This window comes from Podarcis pityusensis, assembly GCF_964106645.2.
Source record: "Podarcis pityusensis genome assembly, chromosome: 3".
NCBI lineage: Eukaryota > Metazoa > Chordata > Lepidosauria > Squamata > Lacertidae > Podarcis > Podarcis pityusensis.
Window position 1 is genome coordinate 7,568,713 of NC_138026.1, and position 21,325 is coordinate 7,590,037.

Genomic DNA, 21,325 nt, shown 5'->3' on the forward strand with positions numbered 1-21,325 from the left:
AGGCGTCTCTTAATTTCGTGACTGCTGTCACCATCTGCAGTGATCATGGAGCCCAACAAAGTAAAATCTCTCACTGCCTCCATTTCTTCCCCTTCTATTTGCCAGGAGGTGATGGGACCAGTGGCCATGATCTTTGTTTTTTTGATGTTGAGCTTCAAACATATTTTGCACTCTCCTCTTTCACCCTCATTAAAAGGTTCTTTAATTTCTCCTCACTTTCTGCCATCAAGGTTGTGTCATCTGCATATCTGAGGTTGATATTTCTTCCGGCAATCTTAATTCTGGCTAGGGATTCATCCAGCCCAGCCTTTCGCATGATGAATTCTGCATATAAGTTAAATAAACAGGGAGACAATATACAGCCTTGCCATACTCCTTTCCCAATTTTGAACCAATCAGTTGTTCCATATCCAGTTCTAACTGTAGCTTCTTGTCCCACATAGAGATTTCTCAGGAGACAGATGAGGTGATCAGGCACTCCCATTTCTTTAAGAACTTGCCATGGTCGACACAGTCAAAGGCTTTTGCATAGTCAATGAAGCAGAAGTAGATGTCTTTCTGGAATTCTCTAGCTTTCTCCATAATCCAGCGCATGTTTGCAATTTGGTCTCTGGTTCCTCTGCCTCTTCTAAATCCAGCTTGCACTTCTGGGAGTTCTCGGTCCACATACTGCTTAAGCCTGCCTTGTAGAATTTTAAGCATGACCTTGCTAGCGTGTGAAATGAGTGCAATTGTGCGGTAGTTGGAGCATTCTTTGGCACTGCCCTTCTTTGGGATTGGGATGTAGACTGATCTCCAGTCCTCTGGCCACTGCTGAGTTTTCCAAACTTGCTGGCGTATTGAGTGCAGCACCTTAACAGGGGAAATACATAATATACATAATAAAGCGATGATTGTTGTTGATTATGATTTTAAATCTCTGCCTGGCTCAAACGCGGCATCCTCCTTTCTTTACGCATTCCCGTGCGCACTTGGCACCACCGACGGGTCCCGGGACGCAGAAGCGCCGCGGAGAGGAGCGCCGCGCGCCTGCAGCCCGGCCGGGCAAATCCCCGTCGGGAGGACGGATCTTCCGGCCAGGGGGCAGCGCGGGAGACCCGCCCACCGACCCGTCCCTCGCCCTCCTCCGGCATCCGCCCTCGCCGCCTCCCAGCCCGGCAAGAAGAAGGAGCAGCAGCCGGAGCAGCCGCCGCGCCATGCGCCGGAAAGGGGGCGGCCGCTGGCAGGACGAGGCCGCGGACTCCGGAGCCGAGACGGCCGGGTGAGTGAGTCCCCTCCCCGGCGCCGGGGGCTTCTGGTCCCCGGTCCCTTTCCCTCGACAAGGATGCCCATCTGCTTCAGACGGGGATGGGGATCCCCCTGGACGGGCGCTGAAGAAGCAGCATCGAAACCAAAGCGCAACAAGCCCTTAAATATAGGGAAACTCCATAGGTGATCAGCCCCACTCCGGATTCGCTCCTGGTGCGTTTTGGCGCCTCGTCTGGTCCCATCCCTCCCCAAACCTCAAATAATGGAGTGGGAAGGGACCGCCGGGGTCATGTAGTCCAAGCCTCTCCCAAACCCCAGATCATAGAATCATGTAGTTGTAAAGGGACCATTGAGGGTCAATCTAGTCCACCCCCCTTGCCCAACTTGAGACTCGAACTCAGGACTCTGAGATGAAGAAGCTCAGGCTCTACCGACGGAGCCATTCGACTCGCACAAATCTTAAGCTTCTGGTTTGATCCCCAAAGTAATGGGGCTTGTGAGCTGTGATTGAGGGATTTGTGCATTCTTGCGTGGGGGGGGGGGGTAGGAAATCTTAGGAAAAGAAAGTAAATTAATCGAACGTCGAAAGTTTAATGTTGCCTGCCTTTCCAGCTAAGCTCTTTTTCAGGGAAACTTGGACAAATGTTTGATCCTTTAAAAAAAAGTGAACGTGTTCAAATAGGTGAGGATTTTGCCTCAAACATGACGCCTCTCTGCACGCTTTGTTATAATCAGTGCACAACCATTTCCCTTGCAGAACAGTTTCAGTGGCAGTAGTGATATTGAAAAAATAACAAAAAATTTGGGTACCTTTTATATGTGGGTATATATAATGTTCTAAAAGGGCTGAGGAGAGAAAGATCTTATATCATTACAAGTACCCTGTTGTTAATAAACTGCCCATATGGGGCATAAAAAGCTTTGGTGAGTAGGAACTTGGGAGCAGGATCCAGGCAGCTGCAGAAATCGTAGTCTGGCAATCAGAATGGGCATGTTTAAGGTACATGCACCCTGCAATCCAGAAATGCAATGGAATTCAAGTGTCTCCCAATTTTAGGGCCGTTTCATATTTTATCTTGGGTGCATTTGTTCATTACGACCACATTACAATGTGTTCAGTGATCATTGTGTATGTGCACACATCCCTGTCTACATACTTGCACCAGTGTGTGTGCTTGGGCACATATATACATGTGTGTAAGGGATGTGTCTGCATATGGTCTGGGGCATGCAGTATGTTCTAATGTTTTGTGTATGGATAAGCAGGGGAATATTTCTGTGCTACAGGTGAAACTCGGAAAATTAGAATATCGTGGAAAAGTTCATTTATTTCAGTAATTCAACTTAAAAGGTGAAACTAATATATGAGATAGACTCATGACATGCAAAGTGAGTTATCTCAAGCCTTTATTTGTTATAATTGTGTGCAGCTGATGAAAGCCCCAAATTAACAATCTCAGAAAATTAGAATATTAAATGAAATCAGCAAAACAAAGACTGCAAATAGAGCAATATTGGACCTCTGAGAAGTAGAAGCATGCATATGTACTCAGTGCTTGGTTTGGGTCCCTTTTGCATCAATTCCTGCCTCAGTGTGGCGTGGCGTGCATGCTATCAGCCTGTGGCACTGCTGACGTGTTATGGAAGACCAGGATGCTTCAATAGCAGCCTTCAGCTCTTCTGCATTGCTTGGTCTCGTGTCTCTCATCTTTCTCTTGGCAACGCCCCATAGATTCTCTATGGGGTTCAGGTCAGGCGAGTTTGCTGGCCAATCAAGCACAGTAATCCCATGGGCACTGAACCGCCATGATCATCACAGTTATAACAAATAGAGGCTTGACATGTCTCGCTTTGCATGTCATGAGTCTTTCTCATATATTAGTTTCACCTTTTAAGTTGAATTAACGAAATAAATGAACTTTTCCACGATATTCTAATTTTCCAAGTTTCACCTGTACGTGTAACCTGTCCCACAATTTTCATTTTCAACCAAGATGGTTCATAATCATCTTATGAACCAAAGAAGCAGACTGTTCATGTAGCATGTAATAGTCAAAACATATTTTTGCAGCAAGATGTATCTTTTGGGGGGGGCAGGAGGGGGGAGCAGTAAGGCTTCATCCATGCAGAAAATTGTGATTTACACCATTAGAGTAGGAGCTTGTAATTGGAATTCCACTCATACATGCAGTCTAAAATAGTGCCCCCAACCAACTTATTTCAAGGAAGTTAAAGACCTTGCTTCCGCATGGACCATACTGTACTATCTGCTGTTTTCTGCTATTTTAAAACTGCATTTATATCCTGCCTTTCTCCATGGAACTCGTGGCATCATACGTGGTTCTCTCCCTAACCTCCTGAGGACTTGCAACAACCCTGTGAGATTCAGCAGGCTGAGAGATGGGGACTGGTCCAAAGCCACCTTCATAGCTGAGTGGGGATTTGAACCGGGTCTCCCGGGGGCTAGCTTGACACTCTAACCATAATGACATAACCTAAGTCCCCATTGTTCGCCAGCCCTACTGAATTTAACATTTTTTTATTTTATTTTTACTGCAGGTCGGAATACAGCTGTGTGTCATCTTCGAGCAGTAAGTATAATTTTGTTCTTCTGTTAAGGTAAAGGTAAAGGGACCCCTGACCATTAGGTCCAGTCGTGGCCAACTCTGGGGTTGTGGCGCTCATCTCGCTTTACTGGCCGAGGGAGCCGGCATACAGCTTCCAGGTCATGTGGCCAGCATGACTAAGCCGCTTCTGGCAAACCAGAGCAGCGCACGGAAATGCCATTTACCTTCCCACTGGAGCGATACCTATTTATCTACTTGCACTTTGACATGCTTTCGAACTGCTAGGTTGGCAGGAGCTGGGACCGAGCAATGGGAGCTCACCCCGTTGCGGGGATTCGAACCGCCGGCCTTCTGATCGGCAAGCCCTAGGCTCTGTGGTTTAGGTACATCAGGCTACAGACGCTTCAGGTTACAGACGCTTCAGGTTCATAGCTGTCAACCTTCCCTTTTTTTTTGCGGGAAATTCCCTTATTTCAGCACCGTTTCCTGCTGCTATCCTGGATTGTTAGATATCCTGTAGACTGTCCCTGGGACAGGTGAGGCTGCTGATCCCTTATTTTCAAATCCGAAAGTTGACAGCTGTGTTCAGGTTACAGTCTCCGCTAACCCAGGAATAGTACCTCAGGTTAAGAACTTTGCTTCAGGATGAGAACAGAAATTGCGCGGCGGTGGCGCAGTGGCAGCAGGAGGCCCCATTAGCTACAGTGGTGCTTCATGTTAAGAACAGTTTCAGGTTAAGAACGGGCCTCCAGAACGAATTAAGTACTTAACACAAGGTACCACTGTATGTGGGTGGGGAGCCTCTACTGAACTAGTATGGAGGAAGAAAGATTTTCTGAAAAGGGAGGAACATTCACTAATAGGAAGGGGCTCTAGGCTACAATCCTGTGCATCCTTACCTGGGAGTATTGAAGTAACAGGGGCTTACTTCATGTACTTACTTCAAGTAAACATGTATAGGCTAGTAAGTGTGTGCCTTTGCATAGTCAAGAAGTTCAGTCCAGTTTGGGCAAGCCAGGACTTTCGTTGCTGGTGGTAGATGCAGGTCGACCGTTCACTGAGATGTGTGTGACACTTAATGATGACAGTCAGACACAGACTGGGGATGGACCCAAACTGTGTGGTACATGTGTTGCAGCCATGGTGGCACAGAGGCATGTATCTTCTCCATCCCAGCTCAATCTCAGAAGCTACTCAGTAGGTGGGTATTTAGTTTTGGAAAGAAAATTACACTGCCTAACTTGGGGGTAGCCAAAAGGTTGCTCCCCAAATGTCATTGGACCACAACTCCCATCATCCTGAAGATTGGCCGTGCTGGCTGTGACTGATGGGAGTTAGAGTACAACAATATCTGGCTGCCCCCTGGTAACCTATCGAGTGTGGAGTGTGTGCCCCATTGTTGGAGACTGTTGTGGCTGGTGAAAAGGCCACCCATTATGGAGAGGACTTTCTAGTGGGACATCTATGGCACTCCAGCTCCCATCAGCCCTAGCCAGCATGGCCAATGGTCAGGGATGATGGGAAGTGTACTCCAACACTCTTCCAGCCGACAGCAGAATGAATTGGGTGAATTCATCCAAGGCTGAACCCGAGGTTCCATCAGGAAGGCTCTGGAATGGTGAAAAGTGATTAGTCTGACACAACCGACAGAGCAAACTTTGTTTCCTGTCTTTTGACTGTCCTAGAGATGCATATTTTCAGGGCTAGCATGTTGAGAAGACTCCGTTGTCCTGGCAGATAATTGCTGCTTGAGATTACAGGTCCGTATTGCATAAGATCTCTTTGTGTGGTAGAGCAGTTAAATTGTTCTGCTTTGATTTTGCCCACTGACCTTGAGGGATGCTGTGGAACAGTTATTAGGGATTGTGTTGTTTCTGCACTTGAGGTTGCCGAGAATAGTTTGACCATTACTGCCTACACGGTAGTGTCTTCTTCTGTGTCTTAAACATTGGACATCACCCTAGTTTTTAGAGGAGCTGACACACACACACACAGCAGCGAGACAGAAGACTAGCTCACCCGCCTCTAGACATATTAGGCTGAAAATGAGTACGCGTTATGGGGAAGTTTTGGTTCCTTTCCATACCAGAGCCCATTAGCACAGTGGAGGCTCTGCTCTTCTGCAGTCAACTGGAAGCAAAATTAAAATTGTGTTTCTGGAAAGGTTGCCCCAAAGGGAAGGCGTGCCTCAGGCTAACCAAGGCTTCCCACCCTGTTATGTAATAATGGAGTGAAATATTTATCTCAGTTCCAGAGAAAACAGCTAGTGTGGAAACGACACGGCAGCAAATAAATCAACACACCTACTTGTCATTGTTGCTGTAAAGTACTTTCCTTTATAACCTTCCCAGATAATGAGAGAGTGCACTGGCAGGCTGTGCCCAAGGCTTTTTGCGATGACTGTTACCAGTTTGCACATTCTTTGCTTCAGCTGTACTTGGGTGCTGCTAGTGTGACCATGGTTTCAGGATTTGTGTTATTTGTTGTTGTTTAGTCGTTTAGTCGTGTCCGACTCTTCGTGACCCCATGGACCAGAGCACGCCAGGCACTCCTGTCTTCCACTGCCTCCCGCAGTTTGCTTAAACTCATGTTGGTAGCTTCAAGAACACTGTCCCACCATCTCGTCCTCTGTCGTCCCCTTCTCCTTGTGCCCTCCATCTTTCTCAACATCAGGGTCTTTTCCAGGGAGTCTTCTCTTCTCATGAGGTGGCCAAAGTACTGGAGCCTCAGCTTCAGGATATGTCCTTCCAGTGAGCACTCAGGGCTGATTTCCTTCAGAATGGATAGGTTTGATCTTGCAGTCCATGGGACTCTCAAGAGTCTCCTCCAGCACCAGAATTCAAAAGCATCAATTCTTCGGCGATCAGCCTTCTTGATGGTCCAGCTCTCACTTCCATACATCACTACTGGGAAAACCATTGCTTTAACTATACGGACCTTTGTTGGCAAGGTGATGTCTCTGCTTTTTTGTGTTATTAGAGGTTCTGAAATGTTCTTTTTCCTGATACTAATTTCAGTTGATAGTGCCAATAAAGGCAGAAGGTTGCTTGGAGGCATCCGCTCTGCTCTGCTCTGCCTCCACAGTTGCTGGAACTGCAGGAAGAGAAAATGCGGTTGTTCATCTAGTTGGCCACTTTGAGAACAAGATGCTCGACTACATGGGCCATTCATTGGCTGGATCTAGTGGCGGAGGAACCCTCTCCAGCACCTGAGGTGGGATACCACGTAAGCGGCATCCCGTACAGCGTGTGCATGTGCAGCATCCCATACAGATTGCGCACGCACAGCAGCCCGTACAGTCGCCGTGTGAGAGGCAGCCTGTACGGACACCCGTATGGACGGCACACGAGAGGAGCAGCCCTTATGGGCGCCGCATGAGCGCGCCCTTGGCTGCTCTACAGCTGGAGGGAGGCAGGGGCCATCTTGTCACACACACCCCCCCCCCGAGTGGCACCCAGGGCGTCCCGCCCCCTACTTCATACTCCCCTGGCTGGATCGACAGGTTCTCCTTATGTTCGTTTGGGTAAGCGCTTGTGAGCTAGAGCAATATTTATTGTAGCTAATGAAAACTAGGCAGAAGAAGCTGGATCATCGGTTGCCTATACCTTCTAAGAAGTGTAGGCAGCAATAATGCCTCAAGTGTGTGATTGTTTGGACCCAGTGCTAGGAATTAGCCAGGCGTGTTTTGCAAGTGGTGTGGGACCACATGGAGATCTCTGGATGCCACGTTGACGACTGGGGAAAGCAAAATGTCACTTAGAGAAGGGCTGGATCTAGACACATCAAAGAAGCGTTTCAGTTAAACGCGTCGTAAACGTTGTATGAGAAATCGAGTTGGCAAAAACAGAACTTCACAGCGCCATCTGATGTCACAGTGCTTTAATGCATATACAATGTGTATAAAGCACTTTTTCTTTGCCAATGTAGGTGAGTCCAAGGATCTGAAATAATTTCCTTGAAGACTGAATTTGTTTTATTCTGGATTGCAATGTGTTGTAAAATGCTTTGAGTTCCCCCCCCATAAAGTGGTATAGAAATGAAATTAGTAATAATAATAATAATAATAATAATAATAATAATAATAAATCCCATTGCAAAAAAATAACCAAAGCAACACCAAGGCATTCCATTATGGCGACTGCCATATTAGGTTTAAGGTGCCATTTGGCAATTAGATTCTATATCTGCATTTCTAACACAGTTTGGATCTACTTACTGAATAGAGAGAGTGCTGTTGTGCTCAGATTCTCCACTGTGAGACGAGGACGTTGGACTAGGAGTTGGGCTGGGAGTTGCAGCTCTGTGCAGGCCTTACTTTCAGCACCCTTAACAAACTACAGTTCCCAGGATTCTTTGGGGGAAGCCATGATGGTTAACTGTGGCACAAGTGTGCTCTAAGTGTATGGTGTAGAGGTGACCTTAGTCTTCATCTGAATTTATTTGCACATTTCTACTTTGAGGGATGCTTTCAGTGTCTTGTGAGTTTCTAAGCTTCTCATTCCCTGCCGCCACATTGTAAATGGTTGTGACATCTGTCAAAGTGGTTACACCTCCGGGAGTGAAGCACAAAAGGATCATCTCACTCGCGGCTTCTCTACTGACCCACATGCAGGGAGTTGGGCTGCTAGATATACTGTAGTTTAAGTTGGTTTCCAGTTTAACTTCAAAGTCCATGCCAAATTTAGAGGTTTTGCTGTTTTCTTCTTCTTCAGTCTGTTAGCTGGAGGGTTAAAAGTGTCGGTTCACATTGAAAGAGATTTGCAAAATCACTGCGAGCTATTTTAATTATACTGACTGAAGTGATACATTTTTGCTTCGCATCAAAGGCAGAACCGCTGGTCATCTGTGTGTGGCAGGCAGATGTATGATCTGAAGTGACATTGCCCATGTTTGCATAAAAGAGGACAACTTGTTGGCTATTCTTTGCCTGTTCGGCAGTCTGGCATCGTACCACCTTCTTGAGACTTTTGGCAGGATATCACAAATGGTTCCTCCTCTGCAATGCCTAGATGGATGGACTAGCCTTCTTTCCTCCTTTCCCAACTTATTTCTTGCTCCATCTATCCAGCTGATGAAATTCTGTGCTCTATCTCCTCCTTAGTCTTCCTGAGCATTGAAGAGAAGTTCACCTCAGATTCTGAAGCCTGCTGGGCAGCAGCTCCTGATGTAGGCTTCAGAATTAGTGAGATGGAACTGAGCAGCAAGAACACACAGCAGCTTAAAATGAAGAGAAGTTCTCCCCTTGCCTGCAGCCAGTCCTTTATTATGTTACTGAATTTGGGGTTTGAGGCTATTTCAGTTAGCGGCACAGGGAAATCTGTCTAGGATGTTGTTTACTCCATCAGGAATATTGTTTACTTGGGCACCATTGGACCAGACACACTTCAACCCTGAGAGCCTAGTGGTCCAGATATGTCTTGGAACAGGATTGGCAGTTATGGGTTATCTGACGTATGCAGATTTATGATGGAGACGTGGACTGAATTCTCTGTTTGGGACCCAAACCTGTGGCAAGTATGACCCAATACAGATTCTAAGGGGTTGTATTCAAAGACTGGGAGCGGCTGCCGAGACCATATAACACCGGTCTTGAAAGACCTACACTGGCTCCCAGTACGTTTCCGAGCACAATTCAAAGTGTTGGTGCTGACCTTTAAAGCCCTAAACGGCCTCAGTCCTGTATACCTGAAGGAATGTCTCTACCCCCATAGTTCTGCCCGGACACTGCGGTCCAGCGCCGAGGGCCTTCTGGCGGTTCCCTCGCTGCGAGAAGCCAAGTTACAGGGAACCAGGCAGAGGGCCTTCTCGGTAGTGGCACCCGCCCTGTGGAATGCCCTCCCACCAGATGTCAAAGAGAAAAATAACTACCAAACTTTTAGAAAACATCTGAAGGCAGCCCTGTTTAGAGAAGCTTTTAATGTTTAATAGGTTATTGTATTTTGGTGTTTTGTTGGAAGCCGACCAGAGTGGCTGGGGAAACCCAGCCAGATGGGCGGGGTATAAATAAATTATTATTATTATTATTATTATTATTATTATTATTATTATTATTATTACTATGCAGGAGTGAAATGACTTCTTGCACAATGGGATTCCCCCTCCACACACCCTAACTCTGTTATGGGGGTTCCCCAACCCTTTGGAGCAGATTTGGGGACAGTGTGGGGCGTGTGCAAGGGGAAGAAATGGTGGGGGGAGTCCTATTGCACAAGTGGAAGTTCTTCCATTTGCTCATTTAGTTACTTGAAAACCACACCTTTTTAGAAAACTGAATGTAAACCGTTGCAAACCAAACCAGAATGACTGTGATTTCCCCCTCTTCCATTCAGGTGAACTTTCTGTGGAGGATGTGCAGGATCCTTTCCTTCTTAGCATGCACCTCATTGCAGACCCAGGAGACTCTGGTGTCCTCCAGCAAGCCATCGATAGCCTATTGGCATGGATCCACCCAGATCTCCAACTCTTCCGCGTTTCGGAAAGGAGGAAAGCAAGGAAGCCCGACAAGGCCACAGTCTCCCAGCCAGCTCTTGCAGTAATCCTCTTTCTGAAGGAAGAATATGATGAGGAGCCGATCCTGCAACTTCACGAGTCCTTTCAAAGGCCACCCTGGCATTACCACCACACGGAACAGGTGCATGGCAACTTCCTCCCTTACATGCCAGGCAGTCAGGACTTTTTCACGTTGGCCCAAGGCACTCCTCTGTGGGCCATACGGCCAGTGCATTATGGGAAGGAAATAATACGCTTCACCATCTACTGCAGGAATGAAAAATTTGCCAGCGTTATGAAGCTCTACGAACTCATTCTGAGAAGACGGGTTTGTCAGAAAAAGGCAGGCTTTTGTGTGTTCCCTGTCTATTCCAATGTGGATATTGATATTCAGTTGTCTTTAAAGAGGCTTCCCAAAGGCCATGTGCCAAGTCCCACAGAGTCAGCGCTGCTGGAATTCCGAGTCAAAGATATTGAGCAGCTGATGTCTCTCTTGCCTAATCCTTGCAGCCGGATCAGCGAAGGCAGGTGGCAAACGGAAGATCCTGATGGGAACAAGATCCTCCTGCAGGTATTTCTTAGCACCCCTAAATCTCCATGTGGCATTTTGGAATGCAGATTTTAAGCTGCCATGCATGGGGTGGGGGGTGGGAATCAGAATGTGTTTGAAGGATGGGCAGCATAATTCTGTGTAAAGTTTCCTTGGAAATAAGTACTATTAAGTTCCATCAGAAAAATTCCTACTTTTGTTTCCAGACTGAAATGAACTGCCCACATATTGTCCATGTAATAAATAATTATTATGGTCTAGTGAGCTCCCTGTAACACCAGTATGAATTGTTTCATACTAATCACCATCCATTGCCAAAGACCTCTGGTCTTTTGGTGTGGACTGGGGTGATGGTGTTAACACACCAGAGGGTGAGTAAAGTTTACTGTCCCGTAGCACAATTCACATAGATTTTTCTAGTTTGAAAGATCCATCGCTTCCAATTCTAAACTTTCACTTTGAACCTTATGGACTGCAGAAAGTAGAAGCCTTGTATAAACAGAAAGAACCTTGTCACCTCTTTTCCATGTTAGTTTGTTCCTGGGCTGACTCTGTATAATTTTCCACAATCTGTCAGATTTTTTTACTGTGCATGATGGAGGAATTCAAAAACAGCAAGAAGCCAAAGGCCTAGTTCACATGTAAACCATGGCTAAGTGTGAATGTGGGTAGTGAGTACAAAAATCACAGCCACTTTGCTCATCCCCTGGTCCTGGTTCTGCTGGCTTACTACCCGGAGCTAAGCCATAGTGTGGCTTAGAGTTACATGTGAACCTTGACAAACCACAAACCCAAGTTCAGATGTAGCGCTAAACCAAACCGTGGCTCATCTTTGTGTCTTGGAACAGCAGCAGCAGGACTGAGGAAGGAGGGAAATGGCTGCAATTTTTGCCATGAATACACACATGCTCATATGTCCACGCTTAACCATGGTTTCCTTGAGATTAGAGGTAAAAGGGGCTAAAGGTTGTTTTATACAAAGATCTTTCAGCTGTGTTACAGGAACAATAACTACATTTGATTTGATTAGTCAACAGGCAACACTCTTAGGATGATATTGGCAAAGTACTTTCAAAGGACGAAGAATATAGAATAGGTGTGTTCTTGGCTGCAGGTTGTGGTTAGTCAGGAGATTGTGTGGTCATGAATCCAAGTTTAGTTAACACGCTAAGCCAAACCGTGGTTTAGCTCAGCCTGGGAGCAAAAGCAAAGTGCTGCAAGCTGTTCTTGAGATAGCACAGCATGGAACTCTGAATTTCTGGGTTGTGGGTTCTAGATTATCCTTGGGATCCCTTCCAACTCTCTAATCCTATGATTCTATTTTTGCATGGTCCTGGTAAGCCATAGTTTAGCTTACCATGATAGGCGAACCAAGCTGTTGTGGAAATGATTCCTAAAAGCAGAAAGTTGAAAATTATTTACTATCAGTTTCTCAGGCACTCTTTACATACAAGTTGTAATAAGGTGCTTAACTTTGGAAACAATTAGTTCAGCAGCAGATTCTTTTTTTACCGTTTAATCAGGCAACCTGTGGAACTTTACCTGAGTCTGGTATAAAACGTAGCAGGATAGCATCATTTTATTCTAAGACCTCTGTGCATTTAGTAGGAATAATGGGAAACTTTGGGAAATCGGTGCAAGATTTTTGAAGGATGTGGTTATGTTTACTTTTAGAGAATGGTATAGTTGCTAGGTTTTGCGTCATCTAGACAACAGTGCAATCAGAATAAAATGGTGCGACGTCTGGGAACTGTGCTGCTCTGTTTAAGACAGAAACAGTTCTTTATTGCCTTGCTGATATAAGTGTATCAGTTTGTACATAGCGCTTTTGTTACTTAGAACTGCAGACTCCAGTTGAGTCCATGTTCCTTGTGCTCTTTGCTTCTGACTCATTCTGCAGAAAACAAGCAGTTCTCTGTCAGCACTAATGAATCATAGAATCATGGAGTTGGAAGAGACTACAAGGGCCATCGAGTCCAACCCCCTGCCAAGCAGGAAACACCATCAGAGCACTCCTGACATATGGTTGTCAAGCCTCTGCTTAAAGACCTCCAAAGAAGGAGACTCCACCACACTCCTTGGCAGCAAATTCCACTGCTGAACAGCTCTTACTGTCAGGAAGTTCTTCCTAATGTTTAGGTGGAATCTTCTTTCTTGTAGTTTGGATCCATTGCTCCGTGTCCGCTTCTCTGGAGCAGCAGAAAACAACCTTTCTCCCTCCTCTATGTGACATCCTTTTATATATTTGAACATGGCTATCATATCACCCCTTAACCTCCTCTTCTCCAGGCTAAACATGCCCAGCTCCCTTAGCCGTTCCTCATAAGGCATCGTTTCCAGGCCTTTGACCATTTTGGTTGCCCTCCTCTGGACACGTTCCAGTTTGTCAGTGTCCTTCTTGAACTGTGGTGCCCAGAACTGGACACAGTACTCCAGGTGAGGTCTGACCAGAGCAGAATACAGTGGCACTATTACTTCCCTTGATCTAATGGCCCTGCAGAAAACAAAAATATAAAGGAGAAAGAAAAGGCAACAACGCAGTAATGGTTCTTTTCCTTAAACCAGCTGGAGGATTTTATCCCTGGAGAGGGTAGTTCTCCAAAGCGGGGAATAAGATTTCTCCACTATGCTTGTTATTTATAAGCTAGTTATTTCCATGCCACCATTTAAGAAAGAAGAAAAGGCTTGGGCTTTGTATATTAGCAGTGTTAATCTGTTGTAGGATACAAGTTCTGATTCTGCAGTGCAATCCAATGCATGCCTACTCAGAAGCAATTAACATTTAATTCAACAAGTCTTACTCCAAGGTAAACGGTAGCCTTCATCAACTTGGTACACTTCTGATATTTTCCACTACATCTCCCCTAAGCTCCAGGCACCCCAGCCAATTACTGTTACTGATTAATTCAATCAGTGGCCATTTAACATGTAGTAGATAATTCAGCTCTGGAAATAAATGTTTGTTGTTAATGTGGCCTCCTCCCTTTTCATCCCTCTTCTTCACAGCAGGCCCGGTATAGGAAGTGTGGTAAGCTGAACAAGTTTTGCTCGCCATCTCCTGCAAGGCACCTTCCCGTTACACCGCTTCGAAGTTTTCTTCCCCAAAGCAGCAGATGGACTCCCAACAAAGCCAGTGATCCTTCAAAACCAGTTTATTCCATTGCGTTTCACCATGCCAGTCTGTGCCTTGGCGTTTCCCAGCAGGACTTGAGAAATCACAACCAAGCACTTTCCGCCGGAAGACCTGGTGGAGCCTCTGCCGACTCATTTCAGCGAAGCAAGTCTCTTGCTTGCTTGCCCACAATCCGCTCTTCGCTGGTCCCCAAATCTTTTCATTTTAGCGAGCCAAATTCCTTAAGCACTTTCTCTTCTGGGCACAGGACAAGAAGCAGAGTTAACATTGATGACTTGGAAGGAGTTCAGGAGACTGATGTGGACACAGGGATGAAACTTGCCTTCGCTGATCTATCTGTGGTCTCGGCTTATTCAGTTTCAGATGGGTTCAGTAGTGACGTGGAAGCAAAGACTAAGTATCCTGTACAAGGGCAAAGTGTCAAGAGATTTAAGGAGCCTGGCTCTCGAGGAAGATCGCCATCAGCCAAGTGTAACATCTATGAATTATCTTCCGGCTCGCTTCCTTTTCCTTTTGATTGGTTTTCCAACTCTTCAGAGTCACATTCAGGTTCTCCTTCAGCAGGTTCCTTTGAGATAAAATGTTTGCCAGGAGGAACCGTTTTCCCTTTTGCTGACAGCAGAACAACTGGCGGTGGAAAAAGCAACGAAGAAGAATTCTACATCTGAACCTGTGTGTGTGTGTGTGTGAGAGAGAGCAAGAGAGAGAGATAAAGAGAAAGCTATTTTCTTTAAGTGCTTGGTTATTGAGCCAGTTTCCACCCTGCGCCCAAGACCTGTTTGCTGCCCTGGGGTCTTGTGGTAAGTGTGTATGTTTAATTTCATTTCACTTTTAATTGATACACCGCCTTTCTATATTACTATACACAAGGCGGTTTGCAAGCTGAAGAAACAACAAAATAGGCAGCAAAGATCACACACCTAATAACAATCTGATCCAATAATAAAAACATAACTTTAAAATAAGCAGCTTACATCAAATAAAGCAATATTCAATAATCCATTAGAATATAATAGTAAACAGTAAAATTAAATGTCAGCAAATAATAATTAAACAGTTTACACTTAACAATCACAATAAAGAATGACTAAACTATAATATGCGGGTGGCACATTGGGACGCGGGTGGCGCTGTGGGTTAAACCACAGAGCCTAGGACTTGCCAATCAGAAGGTCAGCGGTTCGAATCCCCGCGATGGGGTGAGCTCCCATTGTTCGGTCCCTGCTCCTGCCAACCTAGCAGTTCGAAAGCACGTCAAAGTGCAAGTAGATAAATAGGTACCGCTCCGGCAGGAAGGTAAACGGCGTTTCCGTGCGCTGCTCTGGTTCGCCAAAAGCGGCTTAGTCCTGCTGGCCACATGACCCGAAAGCTGTACACCGGCTCCCTCGGCCAGTAAAGCGAGATGAGCGCCGCAACCCCAGAGTCGTCCGTGACTGGACCTAACGGTCAGGGGTCTCTTTACCTTTAAACTATAATTAGTAAAAATAACGGCAAGTCACAATGCACAAAATACCACAAAACATACAAAACCATGTAAAAGGATCAAATTGAGAAACAGGGACACACAACTTATGCAATTTAAAAATATATATATCTATCCCTGAAGTCCTCTCTTTCCAGCTGCTTCTGCTGTTCTTGAAGTCATGGTCTGGGAAAGTTTCCTAGGGATGGAGGATGGAGCATGGCAGGTGGAAAAAGCCTTTGACTGATGATGGCAGCACAAGGTCTCTCTTCCGCTAGCTCTTGTCTCCCTCAGGCAGCTGTAATTTACAGGTAGTGCTAAAGCTGAAGGTTTTCTGAAGATAATATGACGATTTTACATATATTCTCACTTGGGGAGTGAGTGCAGTGCACTACGGTTTTGTTCCATTGTGTACTGTTGGAAGTTTTGTAGATTTCTCCCATCCCCACACACCCAAGCACTCCCTCCTGTTTGGTTGCAGTGCCTGTCTGCCAGTTAGAACCCAGTTTAGATTTTCCAGCTGGAGTGAAAAATATTAGCTATGCTATCTGATAGAGAAACTTGACATTGTAGGGACTAGGTGCCTTAAATGAGACAGTATTCTGGATACCTTAGGCCACTGCTTATAACTATGTGACACTCTTTTGAGCCCTGAGATTCTGTCTCTCAGTATCTTAGCTGATAATCTTACAGCGTCTCTAGCAGTTCCAGGTAAATCCCATAGCAGGACAGCACTAACGGTGAGGCTTGGTGTGATCAGGAGTGCTGTGAAGCTAAGAAAAGCACAGCTAAACAGATTAAAGTAGATAACTCTGAACTGTCAGTTAAAGATCTTACTGGATTGAATAGGGAATGCAAAAGCTTACAGAGTTATAAAAAGTCCTATCGGGAAAGGTGTTTATGGTTATTCCTGTTGAGGAACGTCATTTGGGAATAAAATTCTTCAGTCATGGTTGTCACTGCATGTGCAGTCACTTTCCTGGCAAATATCTCAAATGAGACTTGGAAACAACACTTCCTTGCTATTTTAATAAATTAAATGCTGGTTTTAGTCTTGAATCCAACCTTAGACACTGTTATTTCTTATCTTGATCCCTTGGCCCAAGATCACATTTTGAGAAGGTAGAAAGGGATCATTACACAGTTTGCTAACCATAACAGTCTGGAGGACGGGGATGTCGCTAGCAAGAAGTTAAAAAGCAATTTAGATTGGTAGGTGTGTGCCGTTGCCAAATTATCATTTTCATAATTCATTCCTTAGGGTGGAAATTGAGTGGGACCTATTTATAAGACAGGTGATAACCTAACAGAGCCTTCTCCTTAGCTTGGATGGGGCTGACGGGAGTTGCAGTCCCAAACATCTGGATGGCACCAGGTTGAAGAAGACTGATCTGACTAGGGAGGAATTAGCCTGAATCTTTGCAAAATGATATGCCAAACACAAAATTATTTTTCGGCATTCAGCTTTCAACTATGGAAAATAGTTTTGTATATGTACACTTACATACAAATGCATTATGGTTAGTAGTTTGCATACTGTCTTTGTGGCTTTAAATTTTTTGATGCATGTGACGAGTGAATACTATGGGAGAAGTTCTCTAGAACCAGCCTGTGGAAATGCCCCCCCCCCCAAAAAATGTGCACCTTTAGAAAAGTTTTTTCTCTTTTAAGAAAGAGATGAAATTGATCTGTGGGCTGCTGGTTCCATCTTCTGGTTTGGTCTAATGTGTAGCTTTAGATTAGGCTAAAAGCACCCGCTGTTTACATACACACACACCTCCAAAAGATGCTAAGTTGTTTTTTTAAAAATCTAGGTTCAATCAATCTATTAATATTTTTTATGACTGCCTATTTCTGTCTTGAAGGTTGGTAGTTCAGAAATCTGCATTGCCTCAATTGCACCACTTCTTGCAAAGTTAAAATGTTCTCCACTCATGGGTTTTGAGTGTTAATCTATGCCCTTTTAGTTTGCATTGGTGGTCAGCTGCATCTTCATTGCACAGCTAGCATAAATATTTCTGTCACTACATATTGTATCCTAGGAACTGGGCACAGTAGTCCTAACGCCTGATCTTCAATACTGGTCCAGGTTGACTTGTGGCAGAGCTCTTCCTCTACCTGGCTTTGGGGTTGGGAGACATCACCACAGATGCTATTATTGGTGCAGCAAAAGTAGAGCCCAAGCACTCAGCCCACTTTTACGCTGTCTCACATAATGCAGCGGTGACTCTGCCAACCCCAGCCCAAGTTTGGATTGCTCTACTAAACATTTTGTTGTTCAGTCATTTAGTTGTGTCCGACTCTTCGTGACCTCATGGACCAGAGCACGCCAGGCACTCCTGTCTTCCACTGCCTCCCGCAGTTTGGTCAAACTCATGCTGGTAGCTTCGAGAACACTGTCCACCCATCTCGTCCTCTGTCATCCCCTTCTCCTTGTGCCCTCCATCTTTCCCAACATCAGGGTCTTTTCCAGGGAGTCTTCTCTTCTCATGAGGTGGCCAAAGTATTGGAGCCTCAGCTTCAGGATCTGTCCTTCCAGTGAGCACTCAGGGCTGATTTCCTTCAGAATGGAGAGGTTTGATCTTCTTGCAGTCCATGGGATTCTCAAGAGTCTCCTCCAGCACCAGAATTCAAAAGCATCAATTCTTCAGCGATCAGCCTTCTTTATGGCCCAGCTCTCACTTCCATACATCACTATGCTATAGCTTTAACTATATAGACCTTTGTTGGCAAGGTGATGTCTCTGCTTTTTAAGATGCTGTCTAGGTTTGTCGTAAAGGGACGTGGGTGGCACTGTGGGTTAAACCACAGAGCCTAGGACTTGCCAATCAGAAGGTCAGCTGTTCAAATCCCCACGACGGGGTGAGCTCCCGTTGCTCGGTCCCAGCTCCTGCCAACCTAGCAGTTTGAAAGCACGAAGTGCAAGTAGATAAATAGGCACTGCTCTGGCAGGAAGGTGAATGGCGTTTCCGTGTGCTGCTCTGGTTCGCCAGAAGCGGCTTAGTCATGCTGGCCACATGACCTGGAAGCTGTACGCCGGCTCCCTCGGCCAATAAAGCGAGATGAGCGCCACAGCCCCAGAGTCGGTCACGACTGGACCTAATGGTCAGGGGTCCCTTTACCTTTACCTAGGTTTGTCATCGCTTTTCTCCCAAGAAGCAGGCGTGGAGCAGGAACCAGCAAGCCACTCCAGTATCCCTGCCAAGAAAACTCCATGGACAAAAAAAACAGGCTAAGCATATAAAAAAATCCAAATCTTGCAGGGAACTGATTTCAAATCATCCTAGGATCTGATGAAACTAGCTTTATAAAATATGAGTTTTAAGTGCAGGAGGGGGACAACATTTCATGTTTTGGTTTTCTGTGGAAATTGTTTCAATGAAACTGCCAACTGAAGAAGCAGAAATATTCTTTGTAAAAAAGCAATGCAATGCAAATTCATTCTATAGTTATTGGTTACTTTAAGGAATGCTTTAAGAAGGAGTGAAATAGTGGCACAAGTACCACATCATTTGTTATCAGAACATAATAACTCATACCTGAAGGAGCACCTCCACCCCTATTGTTCAGCCCAGACACTGAGGTCCAGCACCAAGGGCCTTTTGGCAGTTCCCTCATTGCGAGAAGTGCAGTTACAGGGAACGAGGCAGAGGGCCTTCTCAGTAGTGGCACCTGCCCTGTGGAACGCCCTCCCATCAGATGTCAAAGAGATAAACAACTACCTGATGTTTAGAAGACATCTGAAAGCAGCCCTGTTTAGGGACGTTTTTAATGTTTGATGTTTTATCGTGTTTTTAATACTCTGTTAGAGTGGCTGGGGAATAAATTATTATTATTATTAATCATGCACCCCCCCCCCCCAGTCCTCATCTTGTAAGCTAAAGAAGATCTCTCTGTATCTATTCTGTTTAGGTTTGGCTCTAACTTTTAACTTATTCATGGTTGGAGCACTGCACTTAAAGTGGGGCTGTTTTTATTTATTTTTGTCTGATTGGCTAGGATTCTGCCTTTGAGATAGTGAACATCATGTGTGCTGGACCAACTCCCAATAGAGAAAGGCAGAGAAAGGTTGACTCTCCCTAGGTGAGCAGTAGGGAGAGGATGTCTGCAAGTGAGATATGGAAAGGAAATCAATAATTCTTGTTATTTTCTGATGCCACTGAGTCCTTTTTATTTAGTGGGTCTATTTTTATGTAAGCAACTATCGGCTACTTCTTTGTTATTTATTTGTTATTTAAACACTGGAGTGTTTTATTAAAGTGAAAATTAAGTGGATGGAGTGATGTAAGGAAATCATTGAGTAATTGTGCTTGTGAGGACTGTGTGTTTAAATTAGTTTTGTGTAATGTGGATGTGTAGGTTAATTATTTCACTTGTCATATTACCTGATTTTTTAAATGTTTATTTTAAAAAATGATATATTGTTATTATGTTGCATTTTGAGATACTTTGATATATTTCAATGTTTTGCGTGGTATGGTTTGTTTTGTGGCTTCTGTTGTTTTATGTACATTGCCTAGAGATATTTATTTAATTATGTTACTTAAACTGTGGAATTGTAATTATGATTATTCATAGTTTAATTTAATTATTGTTAGATTTCGAATCTGAAATTTGTATTTATTATATTAATTCCTTTTTGTTGAGATTTTGTAAGCCGCTTAGCAATTTCTGCTGAAATCCTAAGCAGTATGTAAATTAACTAAATCAATAAAACTCTTGAATATACTTTAGATATTAAACTTCTACCATCCAATTAAGACCTCAAGACAATTATTGTTCTTGCTAATTTTGTTTTCTAATACTTCTGTATTGTCATACAATGACTCTATGTTTTCCTGTTGAATGAAATCTTATTCCAGCAGACCTCATTTATATTTCCCTGATTTTTCCCAGATGCCTTTTGTTTTTGTCACAATTCCTTCTATTTGCTTCTGAATTTTTCTATATTTATTCTCATACACTATAGTCCTATTTCCTATTACTCAGTACAGTGGTACCTCGGGTTACATACGCTTTAGGTTACATACACTTCAGGTTACAGACTCCGCTAACCCAAAAATAATACCTCGGGTTAAGAACTTTGCTTCAGGATGAGAACAGAAATCGCACGACGGTGGCACGGCAGCAGCGGGAGGCCCCATTAGTTAAAGTGGTGCTTCAGGTTAAGAACAGTTTCAGATTAAGAACTGACCTCCAGAACGAATTAAGTACGTAACCAGAGGTACCACTGTACTGTGAATGTATTACCCAAATGTGCACATGGAAATAGTAGCCTACTTATGTGTTAACTTTCTAATGTGGACACCGCCCTAGGCAGCTCAGCTTGTTGTCTCAAGGAGTTTAAACTTAGTTAGTTTATCAGGTGTTTCATAAACTCTTTCTGCACATACAAGTCCACCAAGTTAGCAAATGTCTCAGTTAAGTGTAATTTATTGCAGTCAATTAAGTTTAGTTAGAATCAGTTACTTCCTCGGGTATCTCAAAAGATTATTCATGAGGAATGTTGAGCATTTTTCTTCAACTTTCAAGTCATTAATAAAACATTTCAACTGGAGAAAATCTTTTACAGTATTTGTCAGTCCTTGTCAATATTCCCCCAGAATAGTTTTCTTTTGTTCATCATTTTATCCAGCAATTTAATGAAAGGAGCAATCTGTCAAGAGGAAAAGATAAAGAGGTGGACTGAATTTCACTATTCAGTCTTTAGTAGTAGTTACCACATCAGCCAGCAGGTGGGACCACACAAAAATAAGGCTTCGTGGAACAACAATAATAAATAACAATTTGCTGTCGTTTCAAAACACCCCAAACCAGCTGCCTAATGGTAGTGCCAGCCCTGCAAAAATTTTGTATATCATACTAAGGTAAAGGTA

The 21,325-nt window shown here is 44.4% G+C and overlaps 1 protein-coding gene across 2 annotated transcripts; it reads left to right on the forward strand.

Annotated features, from left to right (window-relative positions):
* The first annotated feature begins 1,166 nt into the window (after positions 1-1,166).
* FAM124A (family with sequence similarity 124 member A) lies at positions 1,167-17,071 on the forward strand. 2 transcript variants are annotated; one of them, XM_080999177.1, is made up of 4 exons: positions 1,167-1,261; positions 3,808-3,839; positions 10,145-10,875; positions 13,861-17,071. In XM_080999177.1, exons 1-4 carry the CDS (start codon positions 1,197-1,199, stop codon positions 14,653-14,655), a joined length of 1,623 nt encoding a protein of 540 aa, XP_080855303.1. In that variant the 5' UTR covers positions 1,167-1,196; the 3' UTR covers positions 14,656-17,071. The 2 variants fall into 2 exon arrangements, with proteins under 2 accessions (XP_080855303.1, XP_080855304.1); XM_080999178.1 differs by lacking the exons at positions 1,167-1,261; positions 3,808-3,839 and adding an exon at positions 6,911-7,028.
* The last annotated feature ends 4,254 nt before the right edge of the window (positions 17,072-21,325 follow it).